At 35.7% G+C, this 27,906-nt stretch overlaps 1 protein-coding gene across 3 annotated transcripts in view; it reads left to right on the forward strand.

Moving 5' to 3' along the window:
• The window catches only part of STRN (striatin), a 110,670-nt gene that overhangs the window by 61,367 nt on the left and 21,397 nt on the right, over positions 1 to 27,906 (forward strand). For 2 of the 3 annotated variants that reach the window (XM_057740538.1, XM_057740539.1), the window contains 9 exons: positions 1,724 to 1,859; positions 5,525 to 5,635; positions 8,332 to 8,475; positions 12,704 to 12,840; positions 16,232 to 16,407; positions 18,270 to 18,317; positions 19,094 to 19,215; positions 22,620 to 22,787; positions 24,608 to 24,748. In XM_057740538.1, the coding sequence (XP_057596521.1) occupies positions 1,724 to 1,859; positions 5,525 to 5,635; positions 8,332 to 8,475; positions 12,704 to 12,840; positions 16,232 to 16,407; positions 18,270 to 18,317; positions 19,094 to 19,215; positions 22,620 to 22,787; positions 24,608 to 24,748 (1,183 nt within the window). Of the gene's footprint in view, positions 1 to 1,723; positions 1,860 to 5,524; positions 5,636 to 7,783; positions 7,871 to 8,331; positions 8,476 to 12,703; positions 12,841 to 16,231; positions 16,408 to 18,269; positions 18,318 to 19,093; positions 19,216 to 22,619; positions 22,788 to 24,607; positions 24,749 to 27,906 lie in introns of all 3 variants that reach the window. The other variant, XM_057740540.1, reaches the window with a different exon arrangement.

Below are 27,906 nucleotides of genomic sequence, written 5' to 3' on the forward strand. Positions count from 1 at the left end.
ATCAAATTCATAAATATCCTGACATCCATTTAGTGCAGGTCATAGCAATTCTGTGACCAAGCAATGAAGGCACAGCTAATGTAAACATTCTAAATCCCATTTAAACACTGGACCCAAAAATTCTTCTAGTTTTTCCTTTAGAAAAATATTTCTAAATGAATAATTGGTTTCTTTATAATAGTTTTGCTAATTTTTATGATATATTACATTAATTTTCACAGCTGCAATATAATAGCTACATACCAAGACTTTAAAAATCTCTTATGTAGCAATGTATAAGCAGAAGATTTATTGCAGTACTATTATAGAGGGAATGGCTGAAAATTATCCTATTAAAATGTTTAGTAGAATAAACAGGTTCTTAAAATGTTATTTCTTTAATCAAAAATAGTTTAGGGGCTTCCTAGGTGACACAGTAGTTAAGAATCCACCTGCCAATACAGGGGACACAGGTTTGATCCCTGCTCCAGGAAGATCCCACATGCTGTGGAACAACTAAGCCCATGTGCTACAACTATTGAGCTTGTGCTTTAGAGCCAATGAGCCACAACTGTTGAGCCCGTGTGCCACAACTACTGAAGTCCACGCCACAACTACTGAAGTCCACGCCACAACTACTGAAGTCCACGCCACAACTACTGAAGTCCACGCCACAACTACTGAAGCCTGTGTGCAGCAACAAAGACCCAACACAGCCATAAACAAACAAATAAATTTATTAGAAAAATAGTTTAATAGGTTCAACTAAGGAAGTACAGAAACATAAGGCTCCTAGTAGCCGTTGGTTGTGTGTAGGCTGTTACATAGTGCATTTTCTTCCAAAAGCCACATGCGTTCCTTGTCCTTTCATGCTCTTGGCCTGTATCGGAGTTTGATTGTTCTTTGTGTTGCACTCTGGATCATTTTCCTCCTCTCCGTCTCCTTCTCTTTTCTCATGATTAACCTCTTCACCTTATGATTCCAGAGATATTTCTAAATATATAAAAATAGGACAGAATGGACCTTGTCAGATTTGCTATTCAATCCAAGTTACGTCTCTGAAAGATCAGTGTTTTAAGGAAAATGTAAATATGTAGACAGTTATTAGAGGAAATCGATGCAAGGTTGGGACAGTAGAAATGATAACGGGACATGTTTCCCACTCCCCCCTCCTCTGCCCCCTCCAACAGACTCCCTTCTCAATCTTGTGGCATGCATTTCTGAGTTTGTAGTTTTTGTGATTTTAGCTTTTGTAAGGGAATGATGTACTAGAATTAAAATTTATCATGGTTACATTCTGAAAAACTCTTGCAATGTTTTATGAAGTGTTTCTTTCTTTGGTTAGATTAGAATATCTGCACGCTGCACAGGCTGCATCCAAGAAATGTAAGATTTGGTTGTGGTTCTCATAATACAGTATGTCAGGGACAGTTTTCATCTATCTGTAATTTAAATGCATGTCTTATATTCCAGTATATGATTCCATTTGTTTATTTAAAACAAGCCATCATTGAACAAAGTTTAAATTACTACTTTAAAATGTATAATACATATCTTTTTAAAATGACATCTGTGTTTTCTACTGAACTGGATAGGTATGTTATTTAATACAACAAAGATGCATTTTCTGAAGAAAATAATAATTGGGTTTTCTCATTCAGTGGTAAAGGGATATTGTCTTCTTTATTTAAATTAATCCCATAATATATCTTAATATTTTAATCGAGTGTGTTTTTTCCATTAGATTGTTAGGAAAAAAGTATTGCCTGATAGCAGTGAAGATCGAGATGCAAAAGAAGCTCTAAAGGAGTTTGACTTCTTGGTTACATCAGAAGAGGGAGACAGTGAATCCAGAAGCGCGGGCGATGGAACAGACTGGGGTAAGGAAGCAGACTGGATCCCACCAGAGGTGTTATGTAAATGAGTGAAACTAATATTTTCCGAAGAGGGCAACATCTTGAAGAATACTTTAAAGCTCTTATAATGTTGAAATGTTGGACATTCTATGGACTTTTTACTATTGTCACCTTTTTTCCAGGGCGTATGTGTATGTTTAAAGAAGGTCTAGTTACCTCATCTTTTTTTTCCTTTTTAACATAATACAGTATGAAAATAATTTGAATTCATATATAGAATGTTCTTTCTGTGTTTTCTGCCTAAACAGTAGAACTTGCAAATCTAAATTTTGTGGAAATTGAGTATGAGAATGCCGTAGGAAAATTTTAGAGATCTTATCTCTGGCATTTTCTGTGCAAAAAGAAGTGTAAGTTAAAATGTTGTAGTTATTCATTCATTTTAGTCAGGTTTCATCATTTTGTACAAGACAGAATTATTTTGCATAAATGATTCTAAACAAATTTAATATTTTTAACATTTAATAAGGGTTAAAACAAGTATTTGGGGGCAAACTTCTATAGCATAGATCATTCTAGAAGTTTGGAAATGAATTGTCTTATTGAAAAAGGATTATAAGTTTTTCAAAAGTGATCAATTCTGTCAGCTGTGTGTGTGTGTGTGAAAGAGAGAGACAGAGACATAGGAGGCACATAGATATGGAGAATGAGAAAGTTTTCTCCTGAGGTTGAAGAATTCCAGGATTCCCTTAGTTTACAGTCTGTTTACTTTAAAGACAGATAAGATTAGGGAGTCAGTAACTATCTTAATTTTTCCTCAGGGCTTTACCTTCAGGGACTCTGATGGTAATGGCACTTCTTTTCCTTTTTTGTGGCAAATATTTGAAGAATTATTTGGGATAATTACTTAGTCAGTGAAGAATATAATCGCTATTTAGTGACTGGCTTTTTTTTAAGCAGAACAAAGTTTGGAAACCAGAGGAAATTAAAGTGAAATGGCTCTTTCTTCTGTCTTATTTCTTACTGAGCTTATATATCAAGTTATTCAGATATTTTAGGCAACAATTCTTCCAATATAGTTAGATCCACTGTGCTGCACTGAGGTCTTTCTCTGGGAAGTCACACATCTGTATAAATAATAGTTGGCCTTTTAATTGCCAATCTTATTGCAAGGGTAATTGGGATTCATTTTTCTCCAGACAGCTGCATTGTCCCTTCATAACTTCCTTTGCTTTAAGGTGTGAGTCATGACCCAGAGTATTACATGATACAGGTCTGTAACCTGCTGTGAAGTTACTGGTGGAAATGAGTGACTGTTCCCACTTCTGAGCTGTCTCCCTCTTTTGTAGTATCTTGGACATTTCTGTTTATGAGTGTGAGTGAATGGAATCTTTCAGTTGACTGAGGGATTCTTTACCAGGAGTTTGGCCTTGTATGTGTTAAGGATCTTATAATTCACATTCAAGTCGTTTCACTTGTAAGCAATTAACAAAACTAGATTGCAAATCCTGTTTAGCCAATGGACATTTAAATCACTTTAAAGGCTTCCTGTATCCCTTCCCTATACCCCTAAAAAAAAGTTACTGTGCTTATGTTAAGAATCTCCTTAGTTTCTGACAAACAGATAGATTTTACCACAGTTCACCCGTGATCTTCCATTACTGTTGTTATCAGTATGATAACTAGTTAAGAGTATGATATAGCTAAATTTTTACTTTAAAAAACTGAAGACATTCTAGCATGCAAAAGCCAACTCAGTTTAATTTATTATTAAGATATGATTGATGAAAATTTACATTTTTGATTGTTAGACTTTTCTGAAATAAGACTATTTCTACTGTTGACAGTAGAATATATTGGTAGTTAGATCTATAAAAATGTTAAGTTTTTATATTCAGAGGGCCAATTAGCTGTTTTTTAAACTATGGGTTGAAACTTGTTAAAAATAGGCAGATTTCCATCTATTCTGGTTCACTTTGGTTTATTCCAGTCATTCAACAAATATTGATCACATGCCTTCCATGTGCCAGGTCTTCTAGGTGAAGATCTGTACCCCTCTGGTCCCACATTCTACTAAGAGGATATAGCCAGTAAGGGACAAACTTGATGAATGAGATAATATGTCAGAATGTAATAAATGCTATGGGAAATAGAAAAAATAGAACAGAGTAAGTGAGATAGAGTGTTCGGGTCACGGTGGGGTGGAGGGGACAGGTTACAATATGAAATAGATTGGTCATGCTAAGGTCCATTGAGAGGGTAACATTTGAACAGAAGACAACATTGATGAGGGAGTTAGCCACATGGTATCCAGGGAATGAGTGTACAAGAAGAAAACCAGAGCAAATACCCTAAGATAGCCATAGCCGTGGTATGCTTGAGGACTTCAAGGAAGCTAGCGCAGCTGGAGCAGAGTAATTCTGAGGGGAATGTAGTAAGAAATGACCAAATCAAGTGGAGCTGTGTAGAACACTGGTGAGATGGGGAACCATGGGAAGGATTTGAGCCAGAAGGGTGACATGATCCAGCTTTTGTTTTAAAGCATCACTTTGGCTACTGTGTTGGGAATAGACTACCCAGGGCAATCAGTGTTGGCAATAGACTTGGAGGGGAGAGGGAAAAACATTTGCAATAATTCTAGCACAAGACAGAGGTTAGAGAGGTAGTGGATATGCTGAGAAGTGGCCAGATTCTGGATGTGTTTTAAAGGTAGAAAAACAGTATTTCCTGAAATATTTGTTGTGGGGTTTGGAAGAAAGGGGGGGTTTTGGCCGTATCAAATGGAAGTATAGAACTGCTTTCAAATAAAATGGGGAACCCTGTAAATGGAATAGATTGGATGGGGAAGATTGGCAGTTTGGTTTTGTATGTTTGCTTTGGGATTAGACTTACTAATGGAAATATAGAGTACTCAATTGGATATATGTCTTGAGTTCAAGTGAGAGTTCTAAGTTCACACTCATATAACATATGTATGTAGTAAATTATTTTATAGTAAGTATAAAATATATAACATATTTATTTACTCTTTACACTTTCTACTCCTGAAATAGTGAAAATTAAGGATTGAATGTCTTTTTTTACCAGTTCATTTTATGATTTAAATATTTATAAATTAACAGGTCACTTAAATTGTTTTAGATATTGAATGCCAGGTTAATTAATAAGTTTACAAAGGGCTGTTTATAAAGCCTATAAAATAAAAGTGATCATTTGCTGATAAACACATGCCAAAAAATACAATTTTTGAAATGAAAAGATCATTGAAGACTGTTTTGTACAAATGCTTAATAATTTCCTTTCATTACATAAATTAATAAGAAATGGTTTTTTTTGTGAGTCAATCCTAATCAAATTCAGAAAATGGGATGGATATGAGGGGTTCTTGATTAGACTTCTGGGGCTTAATTTACTAAAGTCACTCAAATCTTGCAGGGTTGTTTCTTTCTTTCTTTTTTTTTCCATGTCTGTTTCAAGAGAATTTTAATATTATTACCGAGGAAATTGAATTGATCACTCTTTCTTAGATATTATATTTTGTGTGACATATATTTATTGAATAAGTAAAGATTTTAAAATTAGTGATACTATGAAGAAAATGGTTATGTCATTCATTGACATAACAGTGAATTGACTTTAAGTGTTCAATATTTTATTGAAAAAGGCTGTTTCATTTGTTTCACCCTGTTTAGAAAAGGAAGACCAGTGTCTCATGCCTGAAGCTTGGAATGTGGACCAGGGAGTAATTACCAAACTCAAGGAACAATACAAAAAGGAGAGAAAGGGGAAAAAGGGGGTGAAGAGTAAGTGGAAAACATTGTATCTGTAAATCATAAATCTTGCCTCTTTCATATCCCCCAATTTTTTTTCTCAATGTTTTCCTAAAACTACTTACTCTTTTTCTTTTCTGCTCCTGACCTCTTTCCTTTTCACTTGCTCTCAGGGGTTGAAATTAAATGGTTAGCTGTTTGGTTGTGAACTTTAAAAAAAAAAAAGACTGCATATAATTATGGAATCATAATATGTCCAAATAATAAATCCAGAGCGTCATGAGTGTGTAGAAGAACTATGTTTTCAAACATAGCGATAATTTGATTTTTTAAAATTACATGTGTGTAATTACAATAATGATTTTTCACGGTTGACAATTTTAAATCTCGTCTAGTGTGACCCTCTGGCAAGCTACCAAAATTATTGCTTATAATTTTAGATCTTGGAGACAGGAGGAAAGTTAATTTCTACCCCTGAATATTCTATGTGTTCATAACACACAGTTCATTTGCTCTCATCACTATATGCTATACAGGGCACAGAGTCAGATACACAACTTTTTTAAGTATTTATTTTTCTAATTTAAGTTTTTGGCCAATTTCATTTATAATATTACCAATTAGATTTTTTTTTTAACAAAATGTGTGCCATATCAAAAATGTAAGCTAAAATGACATTTCTAGCCCTGTGAATCATATATATATATATATAACTTATTCAAATTATTAGTAAAGTTTAATGATAGATCTAGTTAAGTATATAAAAGAGAAATACAGAAGCTTTCAAACATCCCTGAAAACTATCTTAAACACCTTTTTAGGAGAGCAAGGCTAAACTATCTCCTCGTGCTACCACTCTTATTGACAGTGTGGACATGGGTCTCCCTTTTATGGCAATAAGAGTTTCATCCTTTGGGATATTAAAGTAGTGTAAAATGGGATTAAAATACAGCTTGAATGAGGCATGTGTTTAAAATTGCAAAAGACTGAAAGGAATAGCTTTTTCTTTTTCTCTTTTTATAGCTAAGGATTATCAAAGACCATTCTTTTATAATCTAGTAGTTACTGATAAATATGTAAATCTTTATTTAAAATATCTTAGAATTTACAAGTATTTAGCTTTAATAGATAAATAGTCAGTGGCCATTATCGATGTTAGTACTGTACCAACCATTATATAACTATGAGAGAGAATGTTCTTTGATGCCTTCTCAGTATAAATTAAATCACAATGGGAAAGGTTAATATTAAAACATAAGAACATTTCATACTTTTTATTAAAAAATACTGGTAAAAATTTAATCTTAACAAACAGTAGTGAGACATGGTTTGCTATGGCTTTTCAGAGCCGTGATAAAACCAATTAAATTGCAACTTTAAGGAATATTTGTCATATATAAGAAACAAGGAGAATATTTTGTCAGATTGACTTAAAGTTGATATATTTATTATGCTGCAATAATGAATGTCTTAAAATGTAAATGATCTTTCAATTAGAAAGGTATCCAGGACTTATGCAGAATCCATCTACTATTATATTTATTATTCGGTGCTTGTCAAATATCAAGGCATCGCTGTAGTTGGAATTTAGCATTTAAGGTCTAAAGCTGCACCATTTGACTGGAACAGTATTCCTGCTGATAGAAGTTACTGGGTTTCCTGAACCTGGAGATTATGATCAATGTTCAGATATATGGCACATAGCTTTTTAGTCTGGTGAAGAAAAATGATTCTTTAGGAGGAGAAATGTCTTTCACTGCAGAGAGAGGGGCTGTAGAGTGAGCTGCAGCATGTTTTGTTTATTATCAACAGTTCAGGTTTTTGTGATAAAATGATAGTCTGGGAACAAGTGAAGACAAAATAAGAACAGAACTGCAAGACTTAAAATGAAAATAGAACTGAAGGAAAGCTTTGAATTGATATCTGAAGCATTAATTTATAAACCACCTTAGGTATTTTAAAAATTGAACTGTTACTCATTGGAAGAGGTTGAGTCGTTTTAATATGGTCTAGTAGAAATATTTCCAGTCAAATTGTGTTTTCCAATCATACTGTCTTAGAATCTATTTCTAGGTAGTAGTTAAAATTGCTTAAAAATAGTTGTATTCTTTGCTGGTATAGGAAAAAAACCATAATGGACTATGGGTAAGATTTTCCCATTCTTAATTAAACTTATAACAGGAAAAACTACCGAAGATCTGTTTCAGCCTCTATCCTATATAAAACAGTCAAAACAGGGATGTGGGAGAATGAAGCATCAAAATACAGGTAAGTAATTGGCAGGGCATGAGACTTCATCTCGGGCACCATAGCTTCAGGATGTAAGCCAATGAATGCAACTTAATTTAAACAAACAAAAAAGAATGTAATTGTTTAATTCAGTACACAGTAGCTTCAGTCTGTGGTATCTGTTTGCGTTTAGAGCAGTATACAAGGATTACAGAATAATGTTATTTTTAATGGTCCAAATTGCACATGAACCTTTTTTCATGCAAATAGTGATGTTATTCCATGAGCTTAATTAAAAAAAAAAATGTAAAACATAATTTTTTCAAGAAATAATAAACTTAAAATAATTTGAAAACAGAAAATAATTACTTTTTAATATAGTAGGATAGTTTTAAAGGTGAATGTTGGCGGTTGTGAATAAGGTTTATGACACCATTTTGATGCAGTTGAATAATTCTATTTCCTCTTTTTTGTTCTCTCCCTCCCTTTTTGGGGGCTAGGGCCCAATAGGTCAAAACTGCAAGATATGCTTGCTAATTTGAGAGATGTTGATGAACTTCCCTCATTGCAGCCATCTGTGGGTTCACCTTCCAGACCCAGCAGCTCCAGGCTTCCTGAACATGAAATAAATAGGGCAGATGAAGGCAAGTATTTTAGACACATTAGAGCACGAAAAGCACTTGGATGTACTTATCTAAATTCAGTTATTAGAAAGGGCTCTCTAAGAGAAGACCTTTATTCTACAAATGTTTGAACTACATGGTACTCCCCATATGTAGGCTTTCTTATGTTCAAGGGGGTTTGATTCCAACTATAATCTTTAAGACTTGAAAAAGGATGCATAAACTTCAAAACCAACTGTAAATTATGGTTTAGAATATCCCCTAGCTCCACAGAAGCCATGTATTTGATGTGTATACAGGTAGTTCTAATTATACCATTTCAACAATGAGAAAATTGTCTATAAATAGTAAATGTTTCCTTTGAATCTCAAGTAAATATTTTCAAATATTTAAGCAATTTATCATTGACAAATGAAAAAGGGAAAAAAGAACACCTGAACGTCTAGTCACATTTTCTACTTTCTGTTTTTCCTTGTTCTCTTTCAGTCCTTGTCTGTGTACATATACTTTTTACAGGGTAATAGTCACCGTGTGGAATAATTCAATTTTATTTATATAAAATCATAAAAATAATCTTCATAATTATAATTTTAAGATTAAATATTCTATTTTAGACTTGATTTTTTAAAATTATTTATTTATGTGATTGTGCTGGCTCTTAGTTGTGGCACATGGGCTCCTTAGTTGTGGCATTCAAACTCTTAGTTGTGGCATGCATGTGGGATCTAGTTTCCTGACCAGGGATCGAACCCTGGCCCCCTACATCTTAACCACTGTGCCACCAGGGAAGTCCCTAGACTTGATTCTTTTTTTTTTTTTTTTAATAAATTTATTTATTTATTTATTCATGTATTTCTTGGCTGTGTTGGGTCTTTGCTGCTGAACACGGGCTTTCTGTAGTTGCGGCGAGCAGGGGCTACTCTTCACTGTAGTGCCCGGGCTCCTCATTGCCGTGGCTTTTCTTGTTGTGGAGCACAGGCTCTAGGCGCATGGGCTTCAGTAGTTACAGCACGTGGGCTCAATAGTTGTGGCTCATGGGCTTTAAAGCACAGGCTCAATAATTGTGGCACACCAGCTTAGTTGCTCCATGGCATGTGGGATATTCCTGGAGCAGGGATTGAACCCATGTCCCCTGCATTGGCAGGTGGATTCTTAACCACTGAGCCACCTAGGAAGCCCCCTAGACTTGATTTTTAACCATTCCCCTTTTGGTTATTTAGGTCGTTCCCAGTTTTTTACAGTACAATGTTGTGGTATATAAATACAGTTTTTTGTCTCTTAGACACAAGTTTTGGTATATCTATTTATAAGTGTATAAAGTGCTTATATGTGGAAATTGATTTAAAAATATGTATTTACATTAGCTGAAAGTCCAGAATGACATAAAAGTAATCTTAATGATTAATGAATATACTTCAAAATTTATTTTTTAAAATTTCCTTGAATTTAAATATTGTAATTATTTGCAGTGGATTTACCTCTTCAAATTATTATTTATTCATTTATTTTAAAATGAATTTTATTTATTTATTTATTGGCTGTGTTGGGTCTTCATTGCTGCATGCAGGCTTTCTCTAGTTGCAGCAAGTAAGGTCTACTCTTCGTTGTGGTGCACGGGCTTCTCATTTCAGTGGCTTCTCTTGTTGCAGAGCATGGGCTCTAGGTGCAAGGGCTTCAGTAGTTGCGGCATGTGGGCTCAGTAGTTGTGGCTCGCAGACTCTAGAGCGCAGGCTCAGTAGTTGTGGCACATGGGCTTAGTTGCTCCTCAGTATGTGGGATTTTCCTGGCCCAGGGATTGAACCCATGTCCCCGGTATTGGCAGGTGGATTCTTAATAACTGCACCGTGAGGAAAGCCCCTTTCTTGGTTTTAAATTGAGCTGTGTTTTAGAGAGACATTGATGGATAGATATTCATGTTTGGAATGCTTTTTCAGCAAATTGTTTAACCATTATGTGGTTAGTTATTTGTTAGAGTTAATTATGGTATACTGGGAATTCATTTTCCATGTGTTAAATAATGAAGAACCACACATTACACCTTTACATTCTAGATGAACAATTTATTTGATGTAGACACGTGTCTTTTGATGTGAAGTCATGGACCTCAATAGATACGTTTGTTATTCACTGGGAGATTCATCCAGTTGACACTATAGATGTGAGAATTTTAATCAATTTCATTTATTCTAAGGTCAGATCTAGATAAGAAGAAAAGTTAGTATTTCTCTTATTCTAATAACTCCAGAAGAGCTTTACGAGAGATTTCATCTTCCAGAATTCTAATAATAGAGGCAGAATGTATACTAGACAACAAATGTACAAAAAAGGATGATATAAACCACAAAAAGTGCCCTTGATAGGAAAAAAAAATGTTAAGAACCTTGGAACTGAAGCATTGAATGTCTAACTTATGATCTGTAGTATTAGTCCTAAGTCTTACCCTCAATGCAGGATTTTCAAAAATAGAAAAGGCACTTAAGAAATATGTTGTAGATTTAATTGCCTGTGACTGATGCCTCTTGGTCTCCAGTTTCAGAAAAAGTTTCCATAGCTTGTGTGTGCTATATAAGTTTATTACTTTATTTTTATTATAATAATTCAGAAGGCAGTGCCACACTTGAGGCATAGTTACATTATTTTGTGAAAGCTGATTAGAACCAGTAATGTTTAGCTACCAGATAGAAATGTGACCTTGAAAGTTATAAGGACTCTTAGAGAGCAGTCAACAACAGTTATGCCCATTGATGCTTTCTCTCTTTGGCTCTCAGGTCTCCCGGCTTAGCCACTGGTGTGTGTGGAAGCAGTTGTTGCCTTCCTTTGTTTTCAAGTTTTACTTGGCCATTCCTAGAACATTAGTTAAATTAGCCCACACAATCTGTGTGGCCAAATCCCACAAATCTTAGTTTTTTTGGGGGGGGAAGAGCCATTTTTATTGCACACCTGAACCAAGTTATCTGGCAATATTAGACATGAAAACAAAACAAACAAAAAACCTGGCTGAAGACCTAACCTCATAGTCTCATATGAATCGTTTGGTTCAAATTTTGGCGTGAAAATGTCTGTTCTAAATTAAACAGTTCCCACTCTTTATTAGTAAATGTTTAGTGTTGTTTGAACCCCTCATAGGATATGTGGTATGTTTGGGTAAAACCGATTTTTATTATTGCAGCTTTATTGTATGGTGGTTTGAAAATGTCTTGTTAATTTGTACTCTACTTTGTTCTTAAAAGGATTTTGAGTAGAGTTCCTGCCACTACTATTTTTAAGAACATAACTTTTCTTTCATTTCTTCAACAAATATTTATGATTGAATCTAAAATTACATGATTGAATGTAAAACTGAAAAACATCTTGTAAATCTATTTTCTACATATAGTGATTAATACAATGGACTTTTCTTTCCCCAAAAAAGTTAATTTACTTCTTTAGCAGCCAAAGTTTAAACTGCTGAATTCATGTAATTAACTCATAAATGTTTATCATGAGTAAAATAACTACCTTTAGAAAACTACTTAAAGAGCTATCTCTGATGGTTTGTCAGAATAATTTGCATTTATAAAAAGTGTTCAAATAGACGCTTTTAAAAAAACTTCTTTGAAATAAATATTTTTAAATGAAATATAACATACCTACAGTAAACTGCTGCAGTCATAAGTGTACAGCTCAGTCATTTATCTCAAAGGGAAACCAACCATGTCACCACTGCCTAGGTCACGGAGCAGAACTTTACCAGGGCCTAGAAGTCCTGATGGTGTTGCCTTCAAACAGTACCCCTTCCCTCTTCTCCAGAAGCAATCCTAAGTGCTAACAACACGTTAGTTTTGCCTTATATAGGCACATTTTACAGTTATAACCATTTTCAGTTGAAATTTTCCATATTACTTCAGGTTATAGAATTAACCAGTTTTACTTTGAATACGTGTTTTAATAATTGATAGAAATCACTCAGGTAATTAGCATGAAGTAGCAAATGAGGAAAACCTACTTTCTTTTATACATTTATACATTTTTTTCTATAGTGAAAAAGAAAGGACAATGGATTTGTTTCATGTTGTACTTTTCTGGTTAGGTGATACCTTTATATGTTTAAGAGATGGAAAAAAGCAACCAATTCTTCAGGATTTTCTGCTGACTGAATTTTATTATGTTTAAAAACATTTGAAAATAATCAAATTTAGACATGCCCTGATGAGACTAATTGTTGACTAAGAGTTTTTTTTTTAATGTTTCTTTTGTCTTCCCCCTTCAGTGGAAGCATTGACGTTTCCTCCTTCTTCTGGGAAGTCATTCATCATGGGAGCAGATGAAGCCCTTGAAAGTGAACTGGGACTTGGGGAATTGGCAGGCCTCACAGTGGCCAATGAAGCAGACTCATTAACTTATGATGTGAGTCGTAGTTTTATTTTTGTTGTTTTTATTTATTTTTAAAAAATAAAAACTTAATTTTATTAAAAAAAAGATGGCAGTGCTAAGACTTCTTCACTAGTGTATAACTTGGTTCAGTTTTAATCAAACTTTGAAAATATGAATATATTCTAAAAATAAACAATAGTACTTTTCACATCAGGCAGAGACTAAAATTATGGGCTTTACCTAAATTCATAAGTCAGTGTAGCTTATTCATTGGTTTTAGATAAGGGAAAGAATTCCCTTTTCTATCACCATGTTTGGATTTTGTCTTATGTTTTAGGGCACCAGTGATAGTTGAGATTCATGCCTGCCTAATGGCAACATTTGTCTTGCTTCTTTAATATATCATCAATATCCTGGTGAGAAGTAGTTTTAGCTATTGTTAGGCAGGGATGTATACAAGATGCTTTCCAAATCTTAAGGATGACCTATCAGTGATTTGGACCAAAATTTGGAATCTTTATACCTTTATGCATGCATGCATTTACTTAAACAGTTGTTTTATAATTGTTCATCATAATCAGTTGTCAGAAGACAGTTGCTTATTTCATAAAGTATTTACAGCCTATCTTATCTCTTCATTAAAATCCTCTCACTTTGATACTTCATTATCTTTGTTGGGGAATACAGTGTAGCTCCTGCCACATGGAGGATGGAGGATGGATCCCTAAGTGAACCTTGGAAGTACTCCAAAGAGGAACCCTCATCACTCACTCCTCTTCTTGCAAATCAAAAACTCTGTCCCTCTATGCTAAGTCCTTTAGTAAGTCTTTTGGGTTCTACCTCCAAAAACAACAAAGTATGTCTTTTTATCTCCCCTCCTAGTCCATCTTTTTCTTCACCTGGAACTGCTACAATAACCTAATCTAAATGGGCTCCTTGCACTCCATTCTCCACATATATGATACAGATTTTGAAATCAAAACCTAAAGCACAGTGGTCTGCTAAGCCCTACTTTCTTGGCAGACGCTGGACCCAGTTTATATCCCCCTGCATTGCAAAGCTGTCAGAAGCACAGCTCAACCTCTCAGCCATCTCCTCTGGAATCTGTAAACACCCTCTGGGGAAAACAATTCCAAATATCAGTCTCACTTCCTTAGGCCTCTCTCTTCTCCTGGATCCTGGGGGTTTTCCCCACTATTTTGTTGGTGCTGCATTTTTTTATTTTTTAGCTCTGGTGGGTTTTCTACTTGTCCTCAGTACACAGTTGGTCCTAATGATCTTGTCCATCATGACCAGAACTTGGCATTAGATACTTTTGTTCCCTCTGCACTAATCCTGCAAAGAATTTGTCTAATATATAATGGAACTCATTTCTCTCTCTAGAGAAAGGTCATTCTTTTTTCATAGCTCTTAATTGTTAGAAAACTTAGTCTGTCTCTGTTTCTAAAAGTAGTTCCTAGTTTATTAAGCATATTAGTAATCTATTGCTGTGTAACAACTTGCACCATACTAAACAGCTTAAAACAATAAACATATCTCATAGTCTCTGTGGGTCAGCAGTCTGGGGGAGGCTTAGCTGTGTGGTTCTGGTTATTCACATAGTTGCAGTCAAGACATTGGCAAGGGCTGCTGTCTTATGTAGACTTGACTTGGGAGAAATCTACTTCCATGCTCACTCATGGAGTTGTTAGAAGGCCTTGGTTTCTTGGTGACTGTTGGCTAGTTCCTTAGCACATGGACCTCTCTGTGAGTTCCTCAGCAGAGCAACTAGCTTCTCCCCGTGTGAGTGCACCTGAAAAGATAGAGAGCAGGAACACTCAAGACAGAAGGTTTTATAACCTGATTTTGGAAGTAATTTGTTCCAACTTCTGCTGTATGCTGTTGTTCTACAGAGCAACCCTATCATGTGGAAGAGGACTACCCAAAGATAAAAACAGGTGGGGCTGACTGGGAACTATTTTGGTGGCTGCCTACCACATTAAGATATTCATAACGAATCTAAGTGCTCTTACATATGGAAACCTTTTAGCTCTTCAACAAGAGTAGATAGGTATCAACTCACTTGTCCTTGTCTTCTTAACCCCCGCCAACCCTGCCTGCCCCAATATAGCCAGCCCCACTTCTTCTTTTATTTTTTTTATTTTTTTAAGTTTTTTTATTTTTTAAAATTTTCTGGCCACGCTGCTTGGCATGTGGGATCTTAGTTCCCCGACCAGGGATTTAACCTGCGTGTCCTGCATTGGAAGCGCTGAGTCTTAACCGCTGGACCGTCAGGAGGTCCCTCAGCCCTACTTCTTAGAGTAGTTCCTTGCATAGTGTGTTTTGTCTTCACTTATTCCCCAATTATGACATGTCCTGTCTAGATTTTTCTGCAGATTTTTGAACTTCTGGGTTCTAAATTATAGTTTATATTAATAGTATAGCCTCTGAAGCCAGACTGAATTTGAATCCTGACTCCTCCATTTACTAGACGGCAAGTCACTTAACTTCTCTTTTCCTAAAATGTCTGGTCTGTGAAGTGGGGATAATGTTAATTCCCACTTCATAGAGTTGTGGGGATTAAGTGGGTTAATGCATGTTAAGTCTTTTGAATAATGTGCAAAATAATGAATAGTGCTCAAAATAACAGCTATTGTTAGTGTCATTGATGATTTTTGTCATTGTAAGTATGGTAACATTTCTCCAATGTGTTACCAATACTTGCCCCATTCTTGCTTAAACTAGCATGATTGTTAGCCTTGAAGAGGTCATACATGGTGCTTGTGTAAAGTCAGACACTAACCTTTTTAGCTTTCCTATTAGTTGGAATGAAAAAACAGTGCATATTTTTCAGTTGTTGAGATAGAGATTCTGTGGAGAAAAGGAACATAGTAATGTATTTTACCATTGGAATCTATTTTTTTGTAACACCTGATTGTCTCTTCCAGTTTTAATGTATTATGTTTCCAGTTTGTAAACTTTGTTACCAATTTGAAGAAAATTTAGCTCTTATCAGAAAGTACAGAAAATTTCAAAAAGTATCATCATATTCTGTAAAGTTAACAGATGTAAAGATAACTTTGTTTTTCAACTCTTACCCAAAATTAGTTTCTATTCTATACTTTAGGTTAAAATTACTTGTCTTTTTTTTAAAACTCATCCTAGTGTAGATCTATTTTATGTTATTAAGTTATTTGATCCTCTTTCTATATTGAATTGTTACCTGTTTTCTTATTATAGCTTTCATGTCTTCAAAGAAAACCATTGTTGATGTGTTGCTAATTTTGCCTGTTGATTTGGTTATTTATGTTTAAAAATATATTGTTTTGAAAATTGCAAAGTGTGATGGTTTAATGACAAATCAGTGAGAATTAATGTTGAAATATAGTTTTTTTTTCCTATTCTGAACTAAATGTATTGATATCTTTCTTCTGTTCTTTAATAGATAGCAAACAATAAAGATGCATTGAGAAAGACATGGAACCCTAAGTTTACATTAAGAAGTCACTTTGATGGCATTAGAGCCCTTGCTTTCCACCCCATTGAGCCTGTTTTGATAACAGCATCAGAGGATCACACGTTAAAAATGTGGAATTTGCAGAAAACAGCCCCAGCCAAAAAGTGAGAATATTCTACCTTAACTGTATTTGAATGTTTTAATTAATAGTTTTTTAGCAGAAAAATGCTTACTTTATTATTTGCTGTTAAATTCCCCAAATATATCTTCTAATTCTTTCTTCTTTACTATGTCACATAATTTAGGGTGGTTTTTTTTCCTTCATAGTCACAAGCTAATTTAGGTTGGAAAATAGACCCTTAGGGAGAAAGGGTATTATCTGATGGTTTGTGAATGCTCATTATAATCTTTATACAGTGTTTTAAATAGCTATCATATTTAGGGAGCCCTTTATCTGTACTGAAGGTTTCTGCTGTTATTGTAAACAGATATGGGCATGTTTAAAATCATCAAACCCCCACCCCAACCCTGTCCTGTTGTTTACTAGGTTTGGACTTACGAAGTGGAAGGAAGGGAAGGCTGATGGGGGATGGGGCAGGGGGGTGAGAGACCTCTCTTTGGTCTTTTCTTTTGACCTTGACCACAATTTCTAAAGTGAAGGGCACTGTTGTGTTCTCACTTAACAGCTAGTGCTTGCGTTGGCCCCTTGGTTCCTCTCTAAGCATGGACAGACGTGAGATGGTGTAAATCCCTTTTATCAGTCACCATGCTAGCTAGTCCTGATCCCACTTGGTGGGGTCCTTATTGGCACTCCTCTCCTTTCTTCCTTGGGTCACATGGTCCAGAACCCAGCATCTGCCAGCAAGGCCCTTCTGCAATGTCAGACACCTCTTTTATTAAAGAGTAGAAATGAACATCAGATGGAGGAGATTATGGAAGTTTTTCTACTGGTAGAGAAGATCTGTTGCCCAGTTTAAAAGAGATCAATGACATACCTGCTGTGAGTCATACATAGACTAGAGAAAATGCTTGATGCATCTGATAGCTCAGCCAGATCGTGCTTAAAACCAGGTGAATCCTTATGTAGATCGGGTGTCTTCAGCAGAGAAAAAGTATTTCTTGGTTATAAATTGTGCCTTTTGTCTTTCAGGTTCTTTAGCCACAGTGAGCATTATATTAGACCAGAGAATGTGAATGTCTCAGCATACATTCTTGACTAAGATTTAGAAAAATATTGAAATAAAGTTTTTGTTGGTGATAGCTTAGTAACAACACCTTCACGTGCAAGTAACAGTAGCCTGTTTCCATTTGAACTTTAAACTTTGGAAATGAGGAGAGAGATATGCTTATAAAAAAAACTACAGTTCAATCCAGTTTTAAATGCAATTACCATTATCAGTCATGGCCAGTATCAGGCCCTGTAGAGTACCCATACACTCAGTGTTCTAAGTAATGAATAATCTGATGATTTGGACAGTTTCTGCAAGTATTAAGGACAGACATGTTAACCTTTATGGAAATGCAAGGAAATTAAAGTACCTGTGATTGAAATTCTACTATGTGTGTGGTTCTAGGCTGTTTTACCTTGTAGAATCTCATTTAATCCTGTGAATATTTGGCGTTATCCCTGTTTTTGTTTTATTTTAAACATAGAGGAATCTGGAGTTGCAAAAGATTAAATAATTTGCCTAAAGTTAGCCAGTTAGTGACAAAACTGGAAATTGAATCCGGAAACTTTCAGAGCCCATGTTTTTTCCCCTGAGTGAGACTTTTTCTTCCTTTAGTCAAATAAATTAGGACAGTGCTAAAAGCACTGTAATAAGGTATTATTACTAAACAAGAATTTTGTTTCATAAAGTCACAAAAATATGTGATTGGTGTTAAGTAAGCTTTCTTGTGTGCTGGGGTTGAGAATGGTATATTACCATAGTGTTGGTATTTCTAGGGGCACTTTTATGACATACATTCAGTCATACTGTTTACTACTGAGACCTATGGTAAAAGTCCTCCCCTCTCTCTGATTTAGGAGCACTTCTCTCGATGTGGAGCCTATCTATACATTCAGAGCTCATAAGTAAGTATGTGCTTTTTCTTTGTGTTAAATTAATATCATTGTAAATCATCCTGATTAGTATATTTTATTTTCTTTCATGTGCATATTTGTGTTATGTATTTTTTTGTATTTAGTAGACTTTTTGTAAATGTAAAAGAAACTGGCAGATAATATAATGCTAGAGACAAGTTTATCACTACCAAATAGGGATCCTTGCTGAAATTAGATTTTATCTGCATGATATTTAGGTGATGTGTATATCTCTTTTAAAAGGAAATTGAGGCAAATGTAACTGTTAGAAATCCTTATTTTTTTCCTTAAAGATAACCTAGATAAAAATATCTGAGACTTTTTTTTTATTGTGATCACATATTGCACTTTTCCTGTTTCTATTTAAGTTTAAGGAATGTGCCTGTTCACTCGATTTAGCACAGCAGTTGGCATACTTTTTATGTATAAAGGGTCAGAGAGTGTTTCTTAGTCTTCACTGTCTGTATATTTAATGCTGTATATTCTTGTTTTTAGTTTAGCTTTGTATTACAACCCTTTAAAAAATGTAAAAGCCATAAATGCTTGAGGACTGTACAAAAACAGTCCACTGGTTGAGTTTGGTCCATAGGCCACAATCCACCAACCACTGGTTTAGCAGAGAAAGACAAATGAATAATGCTTTGATGGTTTTTTATTTGTTGTACAAAGCAGAAAAAAAAGCCATTTGAATAATTAAGCATTCTTATTTTTAACAAGTCCTATTATCAGATAGATTTTTGAGACTAGAAATCGACTTTCTCTCCCAGAGGTCCAGTGCTTTGTGTGGTAATGAGCAGCAATGGCGAGCAGTGCTACAGTGGTGGTACTGATGGACTCATCCAGGGCTGGAACACCACCAACCCCAACATCGATCCCTACGACTCTTATGGTATGTGATTCCCCAAAGATATGAAAGAATAAACTATTTTCTTTTTACACATTCTACATAGCATATATAAGGATAAAATGAGATATTTTTGAAAATTGCCTGATGTTTAGGTGACGTATATATCTCTCTTAAAATGAAGTTGAGGCAATTAAGTTTGGTAAAAGAGAACCATATCTTTTTTTGTTAAAAAGGGCTCTGTATTTGGGAATCAATTTGATATATATAATGCTAAAAGAAAAGAGAAAATAACGTATTTTTCCCAAGAAAACAGTTCCCACCCTCAGAAGTCTTATTGATTGGAAATGCTGGCTTGATTGACAATTGTTTTTCTTCATTGTAGGCATCTGTACAGTACTTGATACATTATTACTAATCTGCAGTCATATTTTGTCACTATTCTTTTTTTGTTTTGTTTTGTTATATTTTGTCACTATTCTTGACAAATAACTTTGAAGGAAAATGAATGTTGGCATCATCTTGATCAATTATTGGAGGGTATAGAGGCTAATGATTTTTAAAGTGTGTGGCACTTTAAAAGGATTTGAAAAATTAAGATATGTCTTTTAGATTTGGGAACAGCACCATGAAATAAAAAACTATATTATATTCTATCACTAGATACTATCATAAATTCCCTTGCAGAAACTGTTTAGGAATGATTTTGGTCTCCTCTTAAAATTCTCCTTATATTCTAGAATGGAGTGAGGTGTCATATTTGTCATAAGACCATACTTTATTTTTGTTTAACTTTACTAATAAACCTAAGTAAAGATAAGAAATTCAGTAACCAAAAGTTTCTTCCAACATTTGTTTAATAAGCATTTAACATATATTTTGTGAAAGGTAACACCCCCCTCCTTCCAGAGTTCTCTTCCAGATTTATCTCTTTCATGCTTTTCCTTACTTCCTTTATCCCTCTATCGGAGATTGTTCTGTCCCAAGCCAACCCTTCCCCTTTTGCTCTTGACTGCATTCTCTTGTTTTCTTTGAGACTTCACTTTAATATTTTTCTTTTTCTCTGGCTGTCTTTCTCTTTTGCTCTCTCTTGCTCTCATCTGAAGCTTTACCCTCTTTGCTCTCTTTCCATCCCCTCGGCATGTAAGTAAATTCAGGTGTCTGCCATCCTGGGCAAGGAGAAGGCTTTTCTGACTCTGTTTCCCTCTCTGGCTTTTGTTTAGTCTCTCTTTCCTTCATTTCTTTCATTCCTGTGTCTCTTTGGTGATATTGTCTAGAAAACACAATTACTAGTTACTAATTCCATGTCCTTTCCCTGCGCATTGTCCCTCTGCATTCTGTCTTCTGGCTTTTCCACTTAAATATAACAAGATATCAGTAAGTACCTAATTGGCCGATCCAAGGGTATTTTACAGTCCTTATTTTACTGGATATACTGGCTATCTGAAACTGTGGGCCATTCCATCCTTTTTGAAATCTGTTCACTATAGGCTTTTTTGACATTTCACTCTGTGACAGTTTCTGTTCCCTGTCCATCATAAACTCCTTTTATTTTTCTCATCTTGAATATTGACATTTATCAAGGCCAGACCTAACTCATTCTTTGCATTGTACGCACATTCTTTGGTAGATTGAATCTACTTTGTAGTTTTATATACTGTTGACTCATAAATCTCTTTTTTAAGCCTCAGACTACCTACAGAACATCTCGACGTGGCTGTCTCATTGTCCATAAATCCCTACAAGCACTGTTTCTTCTTCCATATATATATTTTTTGAGGGGGTGCAGGGGGTTGCACTGAGTGGCTTGTGGGATCTTAGTTCTCCGACCAGGGATTAAAGTGAGAATGCTGAGTCCTAACCACTGGACCACCAGGGAATTCCCTTTCCATGTATTCTTTTTTCTTTTAATTAATTTTTATTGGAGTATGGTTGCTTTACAGTGTTGTGTTAGCCTCCACTGCACAACAGCCTTTCCATGTATTCTTTGTCAGTTGGTGGCGCTACCAGAATTATCCAAACTAGAAACCTAAGCGTTATCCTTGATTCCTTGTACTGTTTTAGTATCTATACCTTATTAATTACCTATACTTTTTTGATATCACGCCTTAAATATTTCTTGAATTTACTCCTGCTCTGCCCCTTTTATCACTATCCCTGTATGGGCCTTCATCTTTACTCTCCCGGTCTCTGAAACATTCCCCTTGCGTTTATCTTGATTCTTTCTAATCTGTCTTCTACACTATAATCAGAGTTACCTTATTAAATACTTACTTCACCCTGCTGCTCCTGGGAAACCCTTCAGTGGTTCCCTATTGCTTTCAGGGTAGTTTCCTTAATATGTCATAGAAATCCCACCATAAGCTAGCCATTCTCATCTCATCCACTTCTTGCCTCACATTTCACAGTCCAGTAATACTGAATTTCTTATCAGTTTCCTCACGTAGCATGCTATTTTTCCTTCTGTAATTTTGTAGGAGCTGCCTTCTTTGACAGGAATGCCTTCCCTCTGTCCTTTGGCCAACATCTATACACTTTAGGTGTCATTCTCTCCAAGAAGCTTTCATTCATCCCAGTCACTCTCCACGGTAACTGGTGTCTATCCCTGTTGTTGTACTTACCACATTGTCTTTTGAGCACACGGATGGTACTGTGTCTTCATCATCTGCATGGCCCCTGCATCTAGCATAGTGCCCAATACAGAGTATATCTTCAGTAAATATTTTATGGTATGACAGAGAGAGGAGATAGGACAGATAACACCGTTGACGCTGTAAACCTAACATCTGTGAGCCATGTTGAAAGTACCACTTCATAGAGTCACTGTGAGGGTTAATGAGTAAAATTTCCAGTTTGTCTTATCATGAAACAGTGCTTAGCAACCCCCTCGCCCTTTCTCCTTGCTCTCTCCCCCACATGCAATTATTCATGTGTCACATCTTGCTCTTTGAGAATTTGGGGATCCCTGTAGGTCCCAGTTCATGTCCGTTAAGAGTGTCAGAGGCCTGTTGCTCCCAAGAAGGACTGCCATTCATAGCACAAGTAGCCTAAAGGGTGTATCCAAAGTGCTGAAGGACATCAGAGGAGGGAAAGGGTCTCCATTCACTTCTTCAGGGAATATGAGTTGTGGTTTCTCTGAAAGTAGATTAAATTCAAATGGTTTGTGTTCACATGCTTTTAAAAAAAATCAAGACAAATGGAAAAAAAGGGGGGGAGGAGAAGGAAATACCTAATTTTTTAAGGAGAAAAATATGTACTTTAAAATTTTAATTTAGACATTTTAAACCCTACTTTTGCATGTTTCCAAGCCTGTTTATGCCACATTTCAGAAGAATAATAGAAACTAGGAAGTGTATTTTATACTTTTTGTTTGTATATTTTACTTTCTTTGGAATCTGAGTGCCTTTATGATTTGTGCTTTTTTCCCTGCATTCTTGCTGTTCTTATAGATCCTTCTGTTTTAAGAGGCCCGCTCCTAGGCCACACCGACGCAGTCTGGGGTTTGGCTTACAGTGCAGCACACCAGCGTTTGTTGTCCTGTTCAGCAGATGGCACTCTCCGTTTATGGAATACAACTGAGGTTGCTCCAGCCCTGAGTGTATTTAATGATAATCAAGGTACATACTTTTTTTATTCCGTATTTTACTGAGTCTTTTATGAAATGTCTTATTCTAAAAAGAAACAAGTAAATGATTCTACAGATTCTTATTGTTTAAATTTTATTTGAAGGTTTTTTTTTAAGCAGTGAAAATATATTTGCTTGAATTTCCAACTTGTTATGTATACTTTTAAGACGCATACTATTTGATGGAATACCATGCATTTTTTGAATTTTTAACAATTAAGATACAATTTATATACATAAAAAAGCAGATATTAAGCATACATTTTCATGAGTTGATAGGTTCAATCAAGATAAAAAACATTTCCTTCACTGCCCTAAAGTTTCTTTGTGTTCTTCCCAGTAATCCCCTCTCCCCATTCCCAGCCAGAGGTACCCACTACTGTCATTTCTTTCATTATAAATTCATTTTGTCTATTCTGAAACTTCACATAGGGACTGCCCTGGTGGTCCAGTGGTTAAGACTTTGCCTTCCAATGCATGGGGTGCAGGTTCAATCCCTGGTCAGGCAGTGAAGATCGTGGCCAAATACTGAGACATAAAACAGAAGCAGTATTGTAACGAATTCAGTAAAGACTTTAAAAATGGTCCACATCAAAAAAAAAAAAAACTTGAAAAAAAAATAACACTTCACATAAATGAAATCATACAATGTATACTCTTTTTGTATCTGACGTTTTACTCTCATATAATATTCTTGTGCTTCATCCATGTGGTAATTGTCCGTAGTATTTCCTTAAACACTGTGTTTATCATGGACCTCTTGATGAAGATTTGGGTTGTTTCTAGTTTTTTTCTATTATGAACAAAAGCTGCTATGAACATTCTTTTTTTTCTCTCTCTCTTTAAATCACAGGCAGGTGAAGAATTTCTGGGCTTTAGAAGTAGAATTGTGTGTTTAACTTTATGTGAAATTGCCAAATTTTCTTCGAAAGTGGTTGTTCCCTGTTACACTATTGACTGCAATTTGTGAGAATTCCAGTTGCTCTACATCCTTAATTATAAACATTTGGTGTTGCGAGTGTATTTAATTTTAGCCATTTTGGTGCGTGTGTAGCAGTATTTTAATTTGTATTTCTTTGGTGACTAATTATTTTGAGCACTTTTTTTGTGTGCTCGTTGGCCATTAGTGTTTCTTCTTCTGGAAGATACACATTTTTGAACCGTTAGCTTACTTAACGTAGATTTTGAACCAGATTTAAAATATCAGGTTATATTCACATATACATAGAATTTTGGGTTTTTTTATGTTTATAAGTTCCAAGTTTAACCAGATTTTACCCTATTCTAGGTGATAAATAAAAATACCTTCTTTATTCTTGAGCTGCCATAACTTGTGCCTATGTTTTGATGAGTTGCTTGCATTTGACATTTGCATGACTCTACCAGTAAATAAGAATTTGAAATTTTACTTCTAAATTCCACATTTTTAGACCGTTAGAATTCCTAGTAAGAGATGGGCTTTTAAAATGAAGAACTCCCATGATGCCACTCTAACCCCAGGTTGATTTGAGGTGGAAGCAGAAAAATTTGTAGTCCATATGTTTTTCCATTTATTTCTAAATAAAGGCTTGGATTCAGTGAATACAGTAGCTGAGTGCCTGGTGGAAGATGCGGGAAATAAGTAAGGATAATAAAATAGACTGACTAAAAGTAACGAACAAACAATCTGCATTGAATAGCTATGAGCTAATTCTTATTGTAATGTTGAGCCTTATTTACTTCTTATACCACTGTTTGTTTTGCTATATTTTAAGCACATTGTGAAGTAGACCCTCTAACTGCCATTGTCTTCGAATATGTTCTGACTCTTAGAATTGGGAATCCCTGCCTCTGTGGATCTAGTGAGCAGTGACCCAAGCCATATGGTAGCATCATTCAGCAAAGGATACACAAGCATCTTTAACATGGAAACACAACAACGCATTCTCACTTTAGAATCCAGCCTAGATTCAAGTATGTATACCAATTTTAAGTAGTCCATGTTTGGATCAATTTTTTAAATGTTATCAAAATTATAACTGCTAGAGTCAACTATGAAAAATACTTGTCATTATAAAGTGTTCTGCCTCAAAATCACATAACACGGTTATTTAGAAGGATATAATGATTTACAGCTGATTTTAGTCTTTAGGTTAAGTTTATTCACATTTATAACTATACTGTTTGAAGTAACATTTGAGCTCTTCTAAAGAGGTCAAGTTTAATTTTATACCAAATGTTTAGTTTTCAATTTTATTTGAAGACAATAATATTTTTTCTGAGTACAGGCATATCTTGGAGTTATTGTGGGTTTGGTTTCAGACCTTCGAAATAAAGCGAATATTGTAATAGAGTGAGTCACATGAAGTTCTTGGTTTCCCAGTGCATGTATAAGTTATGTTTACACTATACTACAGACTGTTAACTGTGTACATACCTTAATTTAAAAATCCTTTACTGCTGAAAAATGCTAACTGTCATCTGAGCCTTCAGTGAGGCACAGTCTCTTTGCTGGAGGAGGGTTTCGCCACGATGTTGATGGCTGCTGAGTGACCCAAGTGTGGGGCGGTTGCTGAAGGTGGTTGCTGGGGTGACTGTGGCAATTTCTTAAAGTAAGACAACAGTGAAGTTTGCCGCATCAGTTGACTCTTTCTTTCACAAAAAACTTCTCTGTAGCATGCATTGATGTTTGATAGCATTCTACTCACAGTAGAGCTTCTTTCAAAATGGGAGTCAGTTCTCTCAAACCCTGCCGCTGCTTGATCAACAAGGTTTTTGTAATTATATAATCCTTGGTTGTCATTTCAACAATCTTCACAGCATCCTCGCCATGAGTAAATTCTGCTTCAAGAAACCACTTTCTTTGCTCAGGCATAAGAAGCAACTCTTCATCCATTCAAGTTTTATCATGAGATTGTAGCAATTCAGTCACACCTTCAGGCTCCACTTCTAAATCTAGTTCTCTTGCTGTTTCCACCACACCTGAAGTTACTTCCTTCACTGAAGTCTTGAACCCCTCAAAGTCATCCATTAGGGTTGAAACTAATCTACTCCAAACTCCTGTTCATATTGACATTTTGACTTCTTCCCATGAATCACAAATGTTCTTTTTTTTTTTAATTTTATTTATTTATTATTTTTGGGGGGTATACCAAGTTCAATCATCTGTTTTTATACACATATCCCCGTATTCCCTCCCTCCCTTGACTCCCCACCCCCACTCCCTCGAGTCCCCCCAACCCTCCCCATCCCAGTCCTCTAAGACATCTTCCATCCTCGAGTTGAACTCCCTTTGTTATACAACAACTTCCCACTGGCTATCTATTTTACAGTTGGTAGTATATATATGTCTGTGCTACTCTCTCACTTCGTCTCAGCTTCCCCTTCACCCCCCGCCCCCTCCCAAACCTTGAGTTCTCCAGTCCATTCTCTGCACCTGCATCCTTGTTCTTGTCACTGAGTTCATCAGTACCATTTTTAGATTCCGTATATGTGAGTTAGCATACAATATTTGTCTTTCTCTTTCTGACTTACTTCACTCTGTATGACAGACTGTAGGTCTATCCACCTCATTACATATAGTTCCATCTCATCCCTTTTTATAGCTGAGTAATATTCCATTGTATATGTATGCCACATCTTCTTTATCCATTCATTTGTTGATGGGCATTTCGGTTGCTTCCATGTCCTGGCTATTGTAAATAGTGCTGCAGTAAACATTATGGTACATGTTTCTTTTGGGATTATGGTTTTCTTTGGGTATATGCCCAGGAGTGGGATTACTGGATCATATGGTAGTTCTATTTGTAGTTTTTTAAGGAACCTCCAAATTGTTTTCCATAGTGGCTGTACCAACTTACATTCCCACCAACAGTGCAGGAGAGTTCCCTTTTCTCCACACCCTCTCCAACATTTGTGGTTTCCAGATTTTGTGATGATGGCCATTCTGATCGGTGTGAGGTGATACCTCATTGTGGCTTTGACTTGCATTTCTCTGATGATTAGTGATGTTGAGCATCTTTTCATGTGTTTGTTGGCCATCTGTATGTCTTCTTTGGAGAAATGTCTATTTAGGTCTTCTGCCCATTTGTGGATTGGGTTATTTGCTTTTTTTGGTATGAAGCTGCATGAGCTGCTTGTATATTTTGGAGGTTAATCCTTTGTCCGTTGTTTCATAGGCAACTGTTTTTTCCCATTCTGAGGGTTGCCTTTTAGTCTTGTTTATGGTTTCTTTCGCCGTGCAAAAGCTTTTAAGTTTCATGAGGTCCCATTCATTTATTCTTGATTTTATTTCCATGATTCTAGGAGGTGGGTCCAAAAGGATCTTGCTTTGATGGATGTCATAGAGTGTTCTGCCTATGTTTTCCTCTAGGAGTTTTCTAGTGTCTGGCCTTACATGTAGGTCTTTAATCCATTTGGAGTTTATTTTTGTGTATGATGTTAGGAAGTGTTCTAATTTCATTCTTTTACATGTCACAAATGTTCTTAATGGCATCTAGAATGGTAAATCCTTTCCAGAAGGTTTTCAATTGACTTTGCCCAGATCCATCAGAGAAATCACTAGCTATGGCAGCTGTAGCCTTACAAAATGTATTTCTTAAGTAATAAGGCTTGAAAGTTGAAATTACTCCTTGATCCATGGGCTGTAGAATGGAGGTTGTGTTAGCAGGCATGAAAAAAAACATGAATCTCATTGTACATCTCCATGAGAGCTCTTGGGTGACCAGGTGCATTGTCAGTGAACAATATTTTGAAAGGAATCTTTTTCTCTGAGCAGTACGTCTCAAGAGTGAACTTAAAATATTCAGTAAGCCATGTTGTAAACAGATATGCTGTCATCCAGGCTTTGTTGTTCCTTTTATAAACCACAGGCAGAGTAAATTTAGCATAATTATTAAGGGCCCTAGGATCTTCAGAATGGTGAGTGAGCACTGGCTTCACCTTCAAGTCATCAGCTGCAGTAGTCGCTAACAAGAGAGTCAGCGTGTTCTTTGAGGTTTTGAAGCCAGGCACTGACTTCCCTCCAGCTATGAAAGTCCTAGGTGGCATCTTCTCCCAGGAGAAGGCTGTTTCGTCTACACTGAAACTCTGTTCAGTGTAGCCACCTTTATTCATTATCTCAGTAAGACCTT

Source organism: Hippopotamus amphibius, chromosome 7 (genome assembly GCF_030028045.1).
Source record: "Hippopotamus amphibius kiboko isolate mHipAmp2 chromosome 7, mHipAmp2.hap2, whole genome shotgun sequence".
Taxonomy (NCBI): Eukaryota; Metazoa; Chordata; class Mammalia; order Artiodactyla; family Hippopotamidae; genus Hippopotamus; species Hippopotamus amphibius.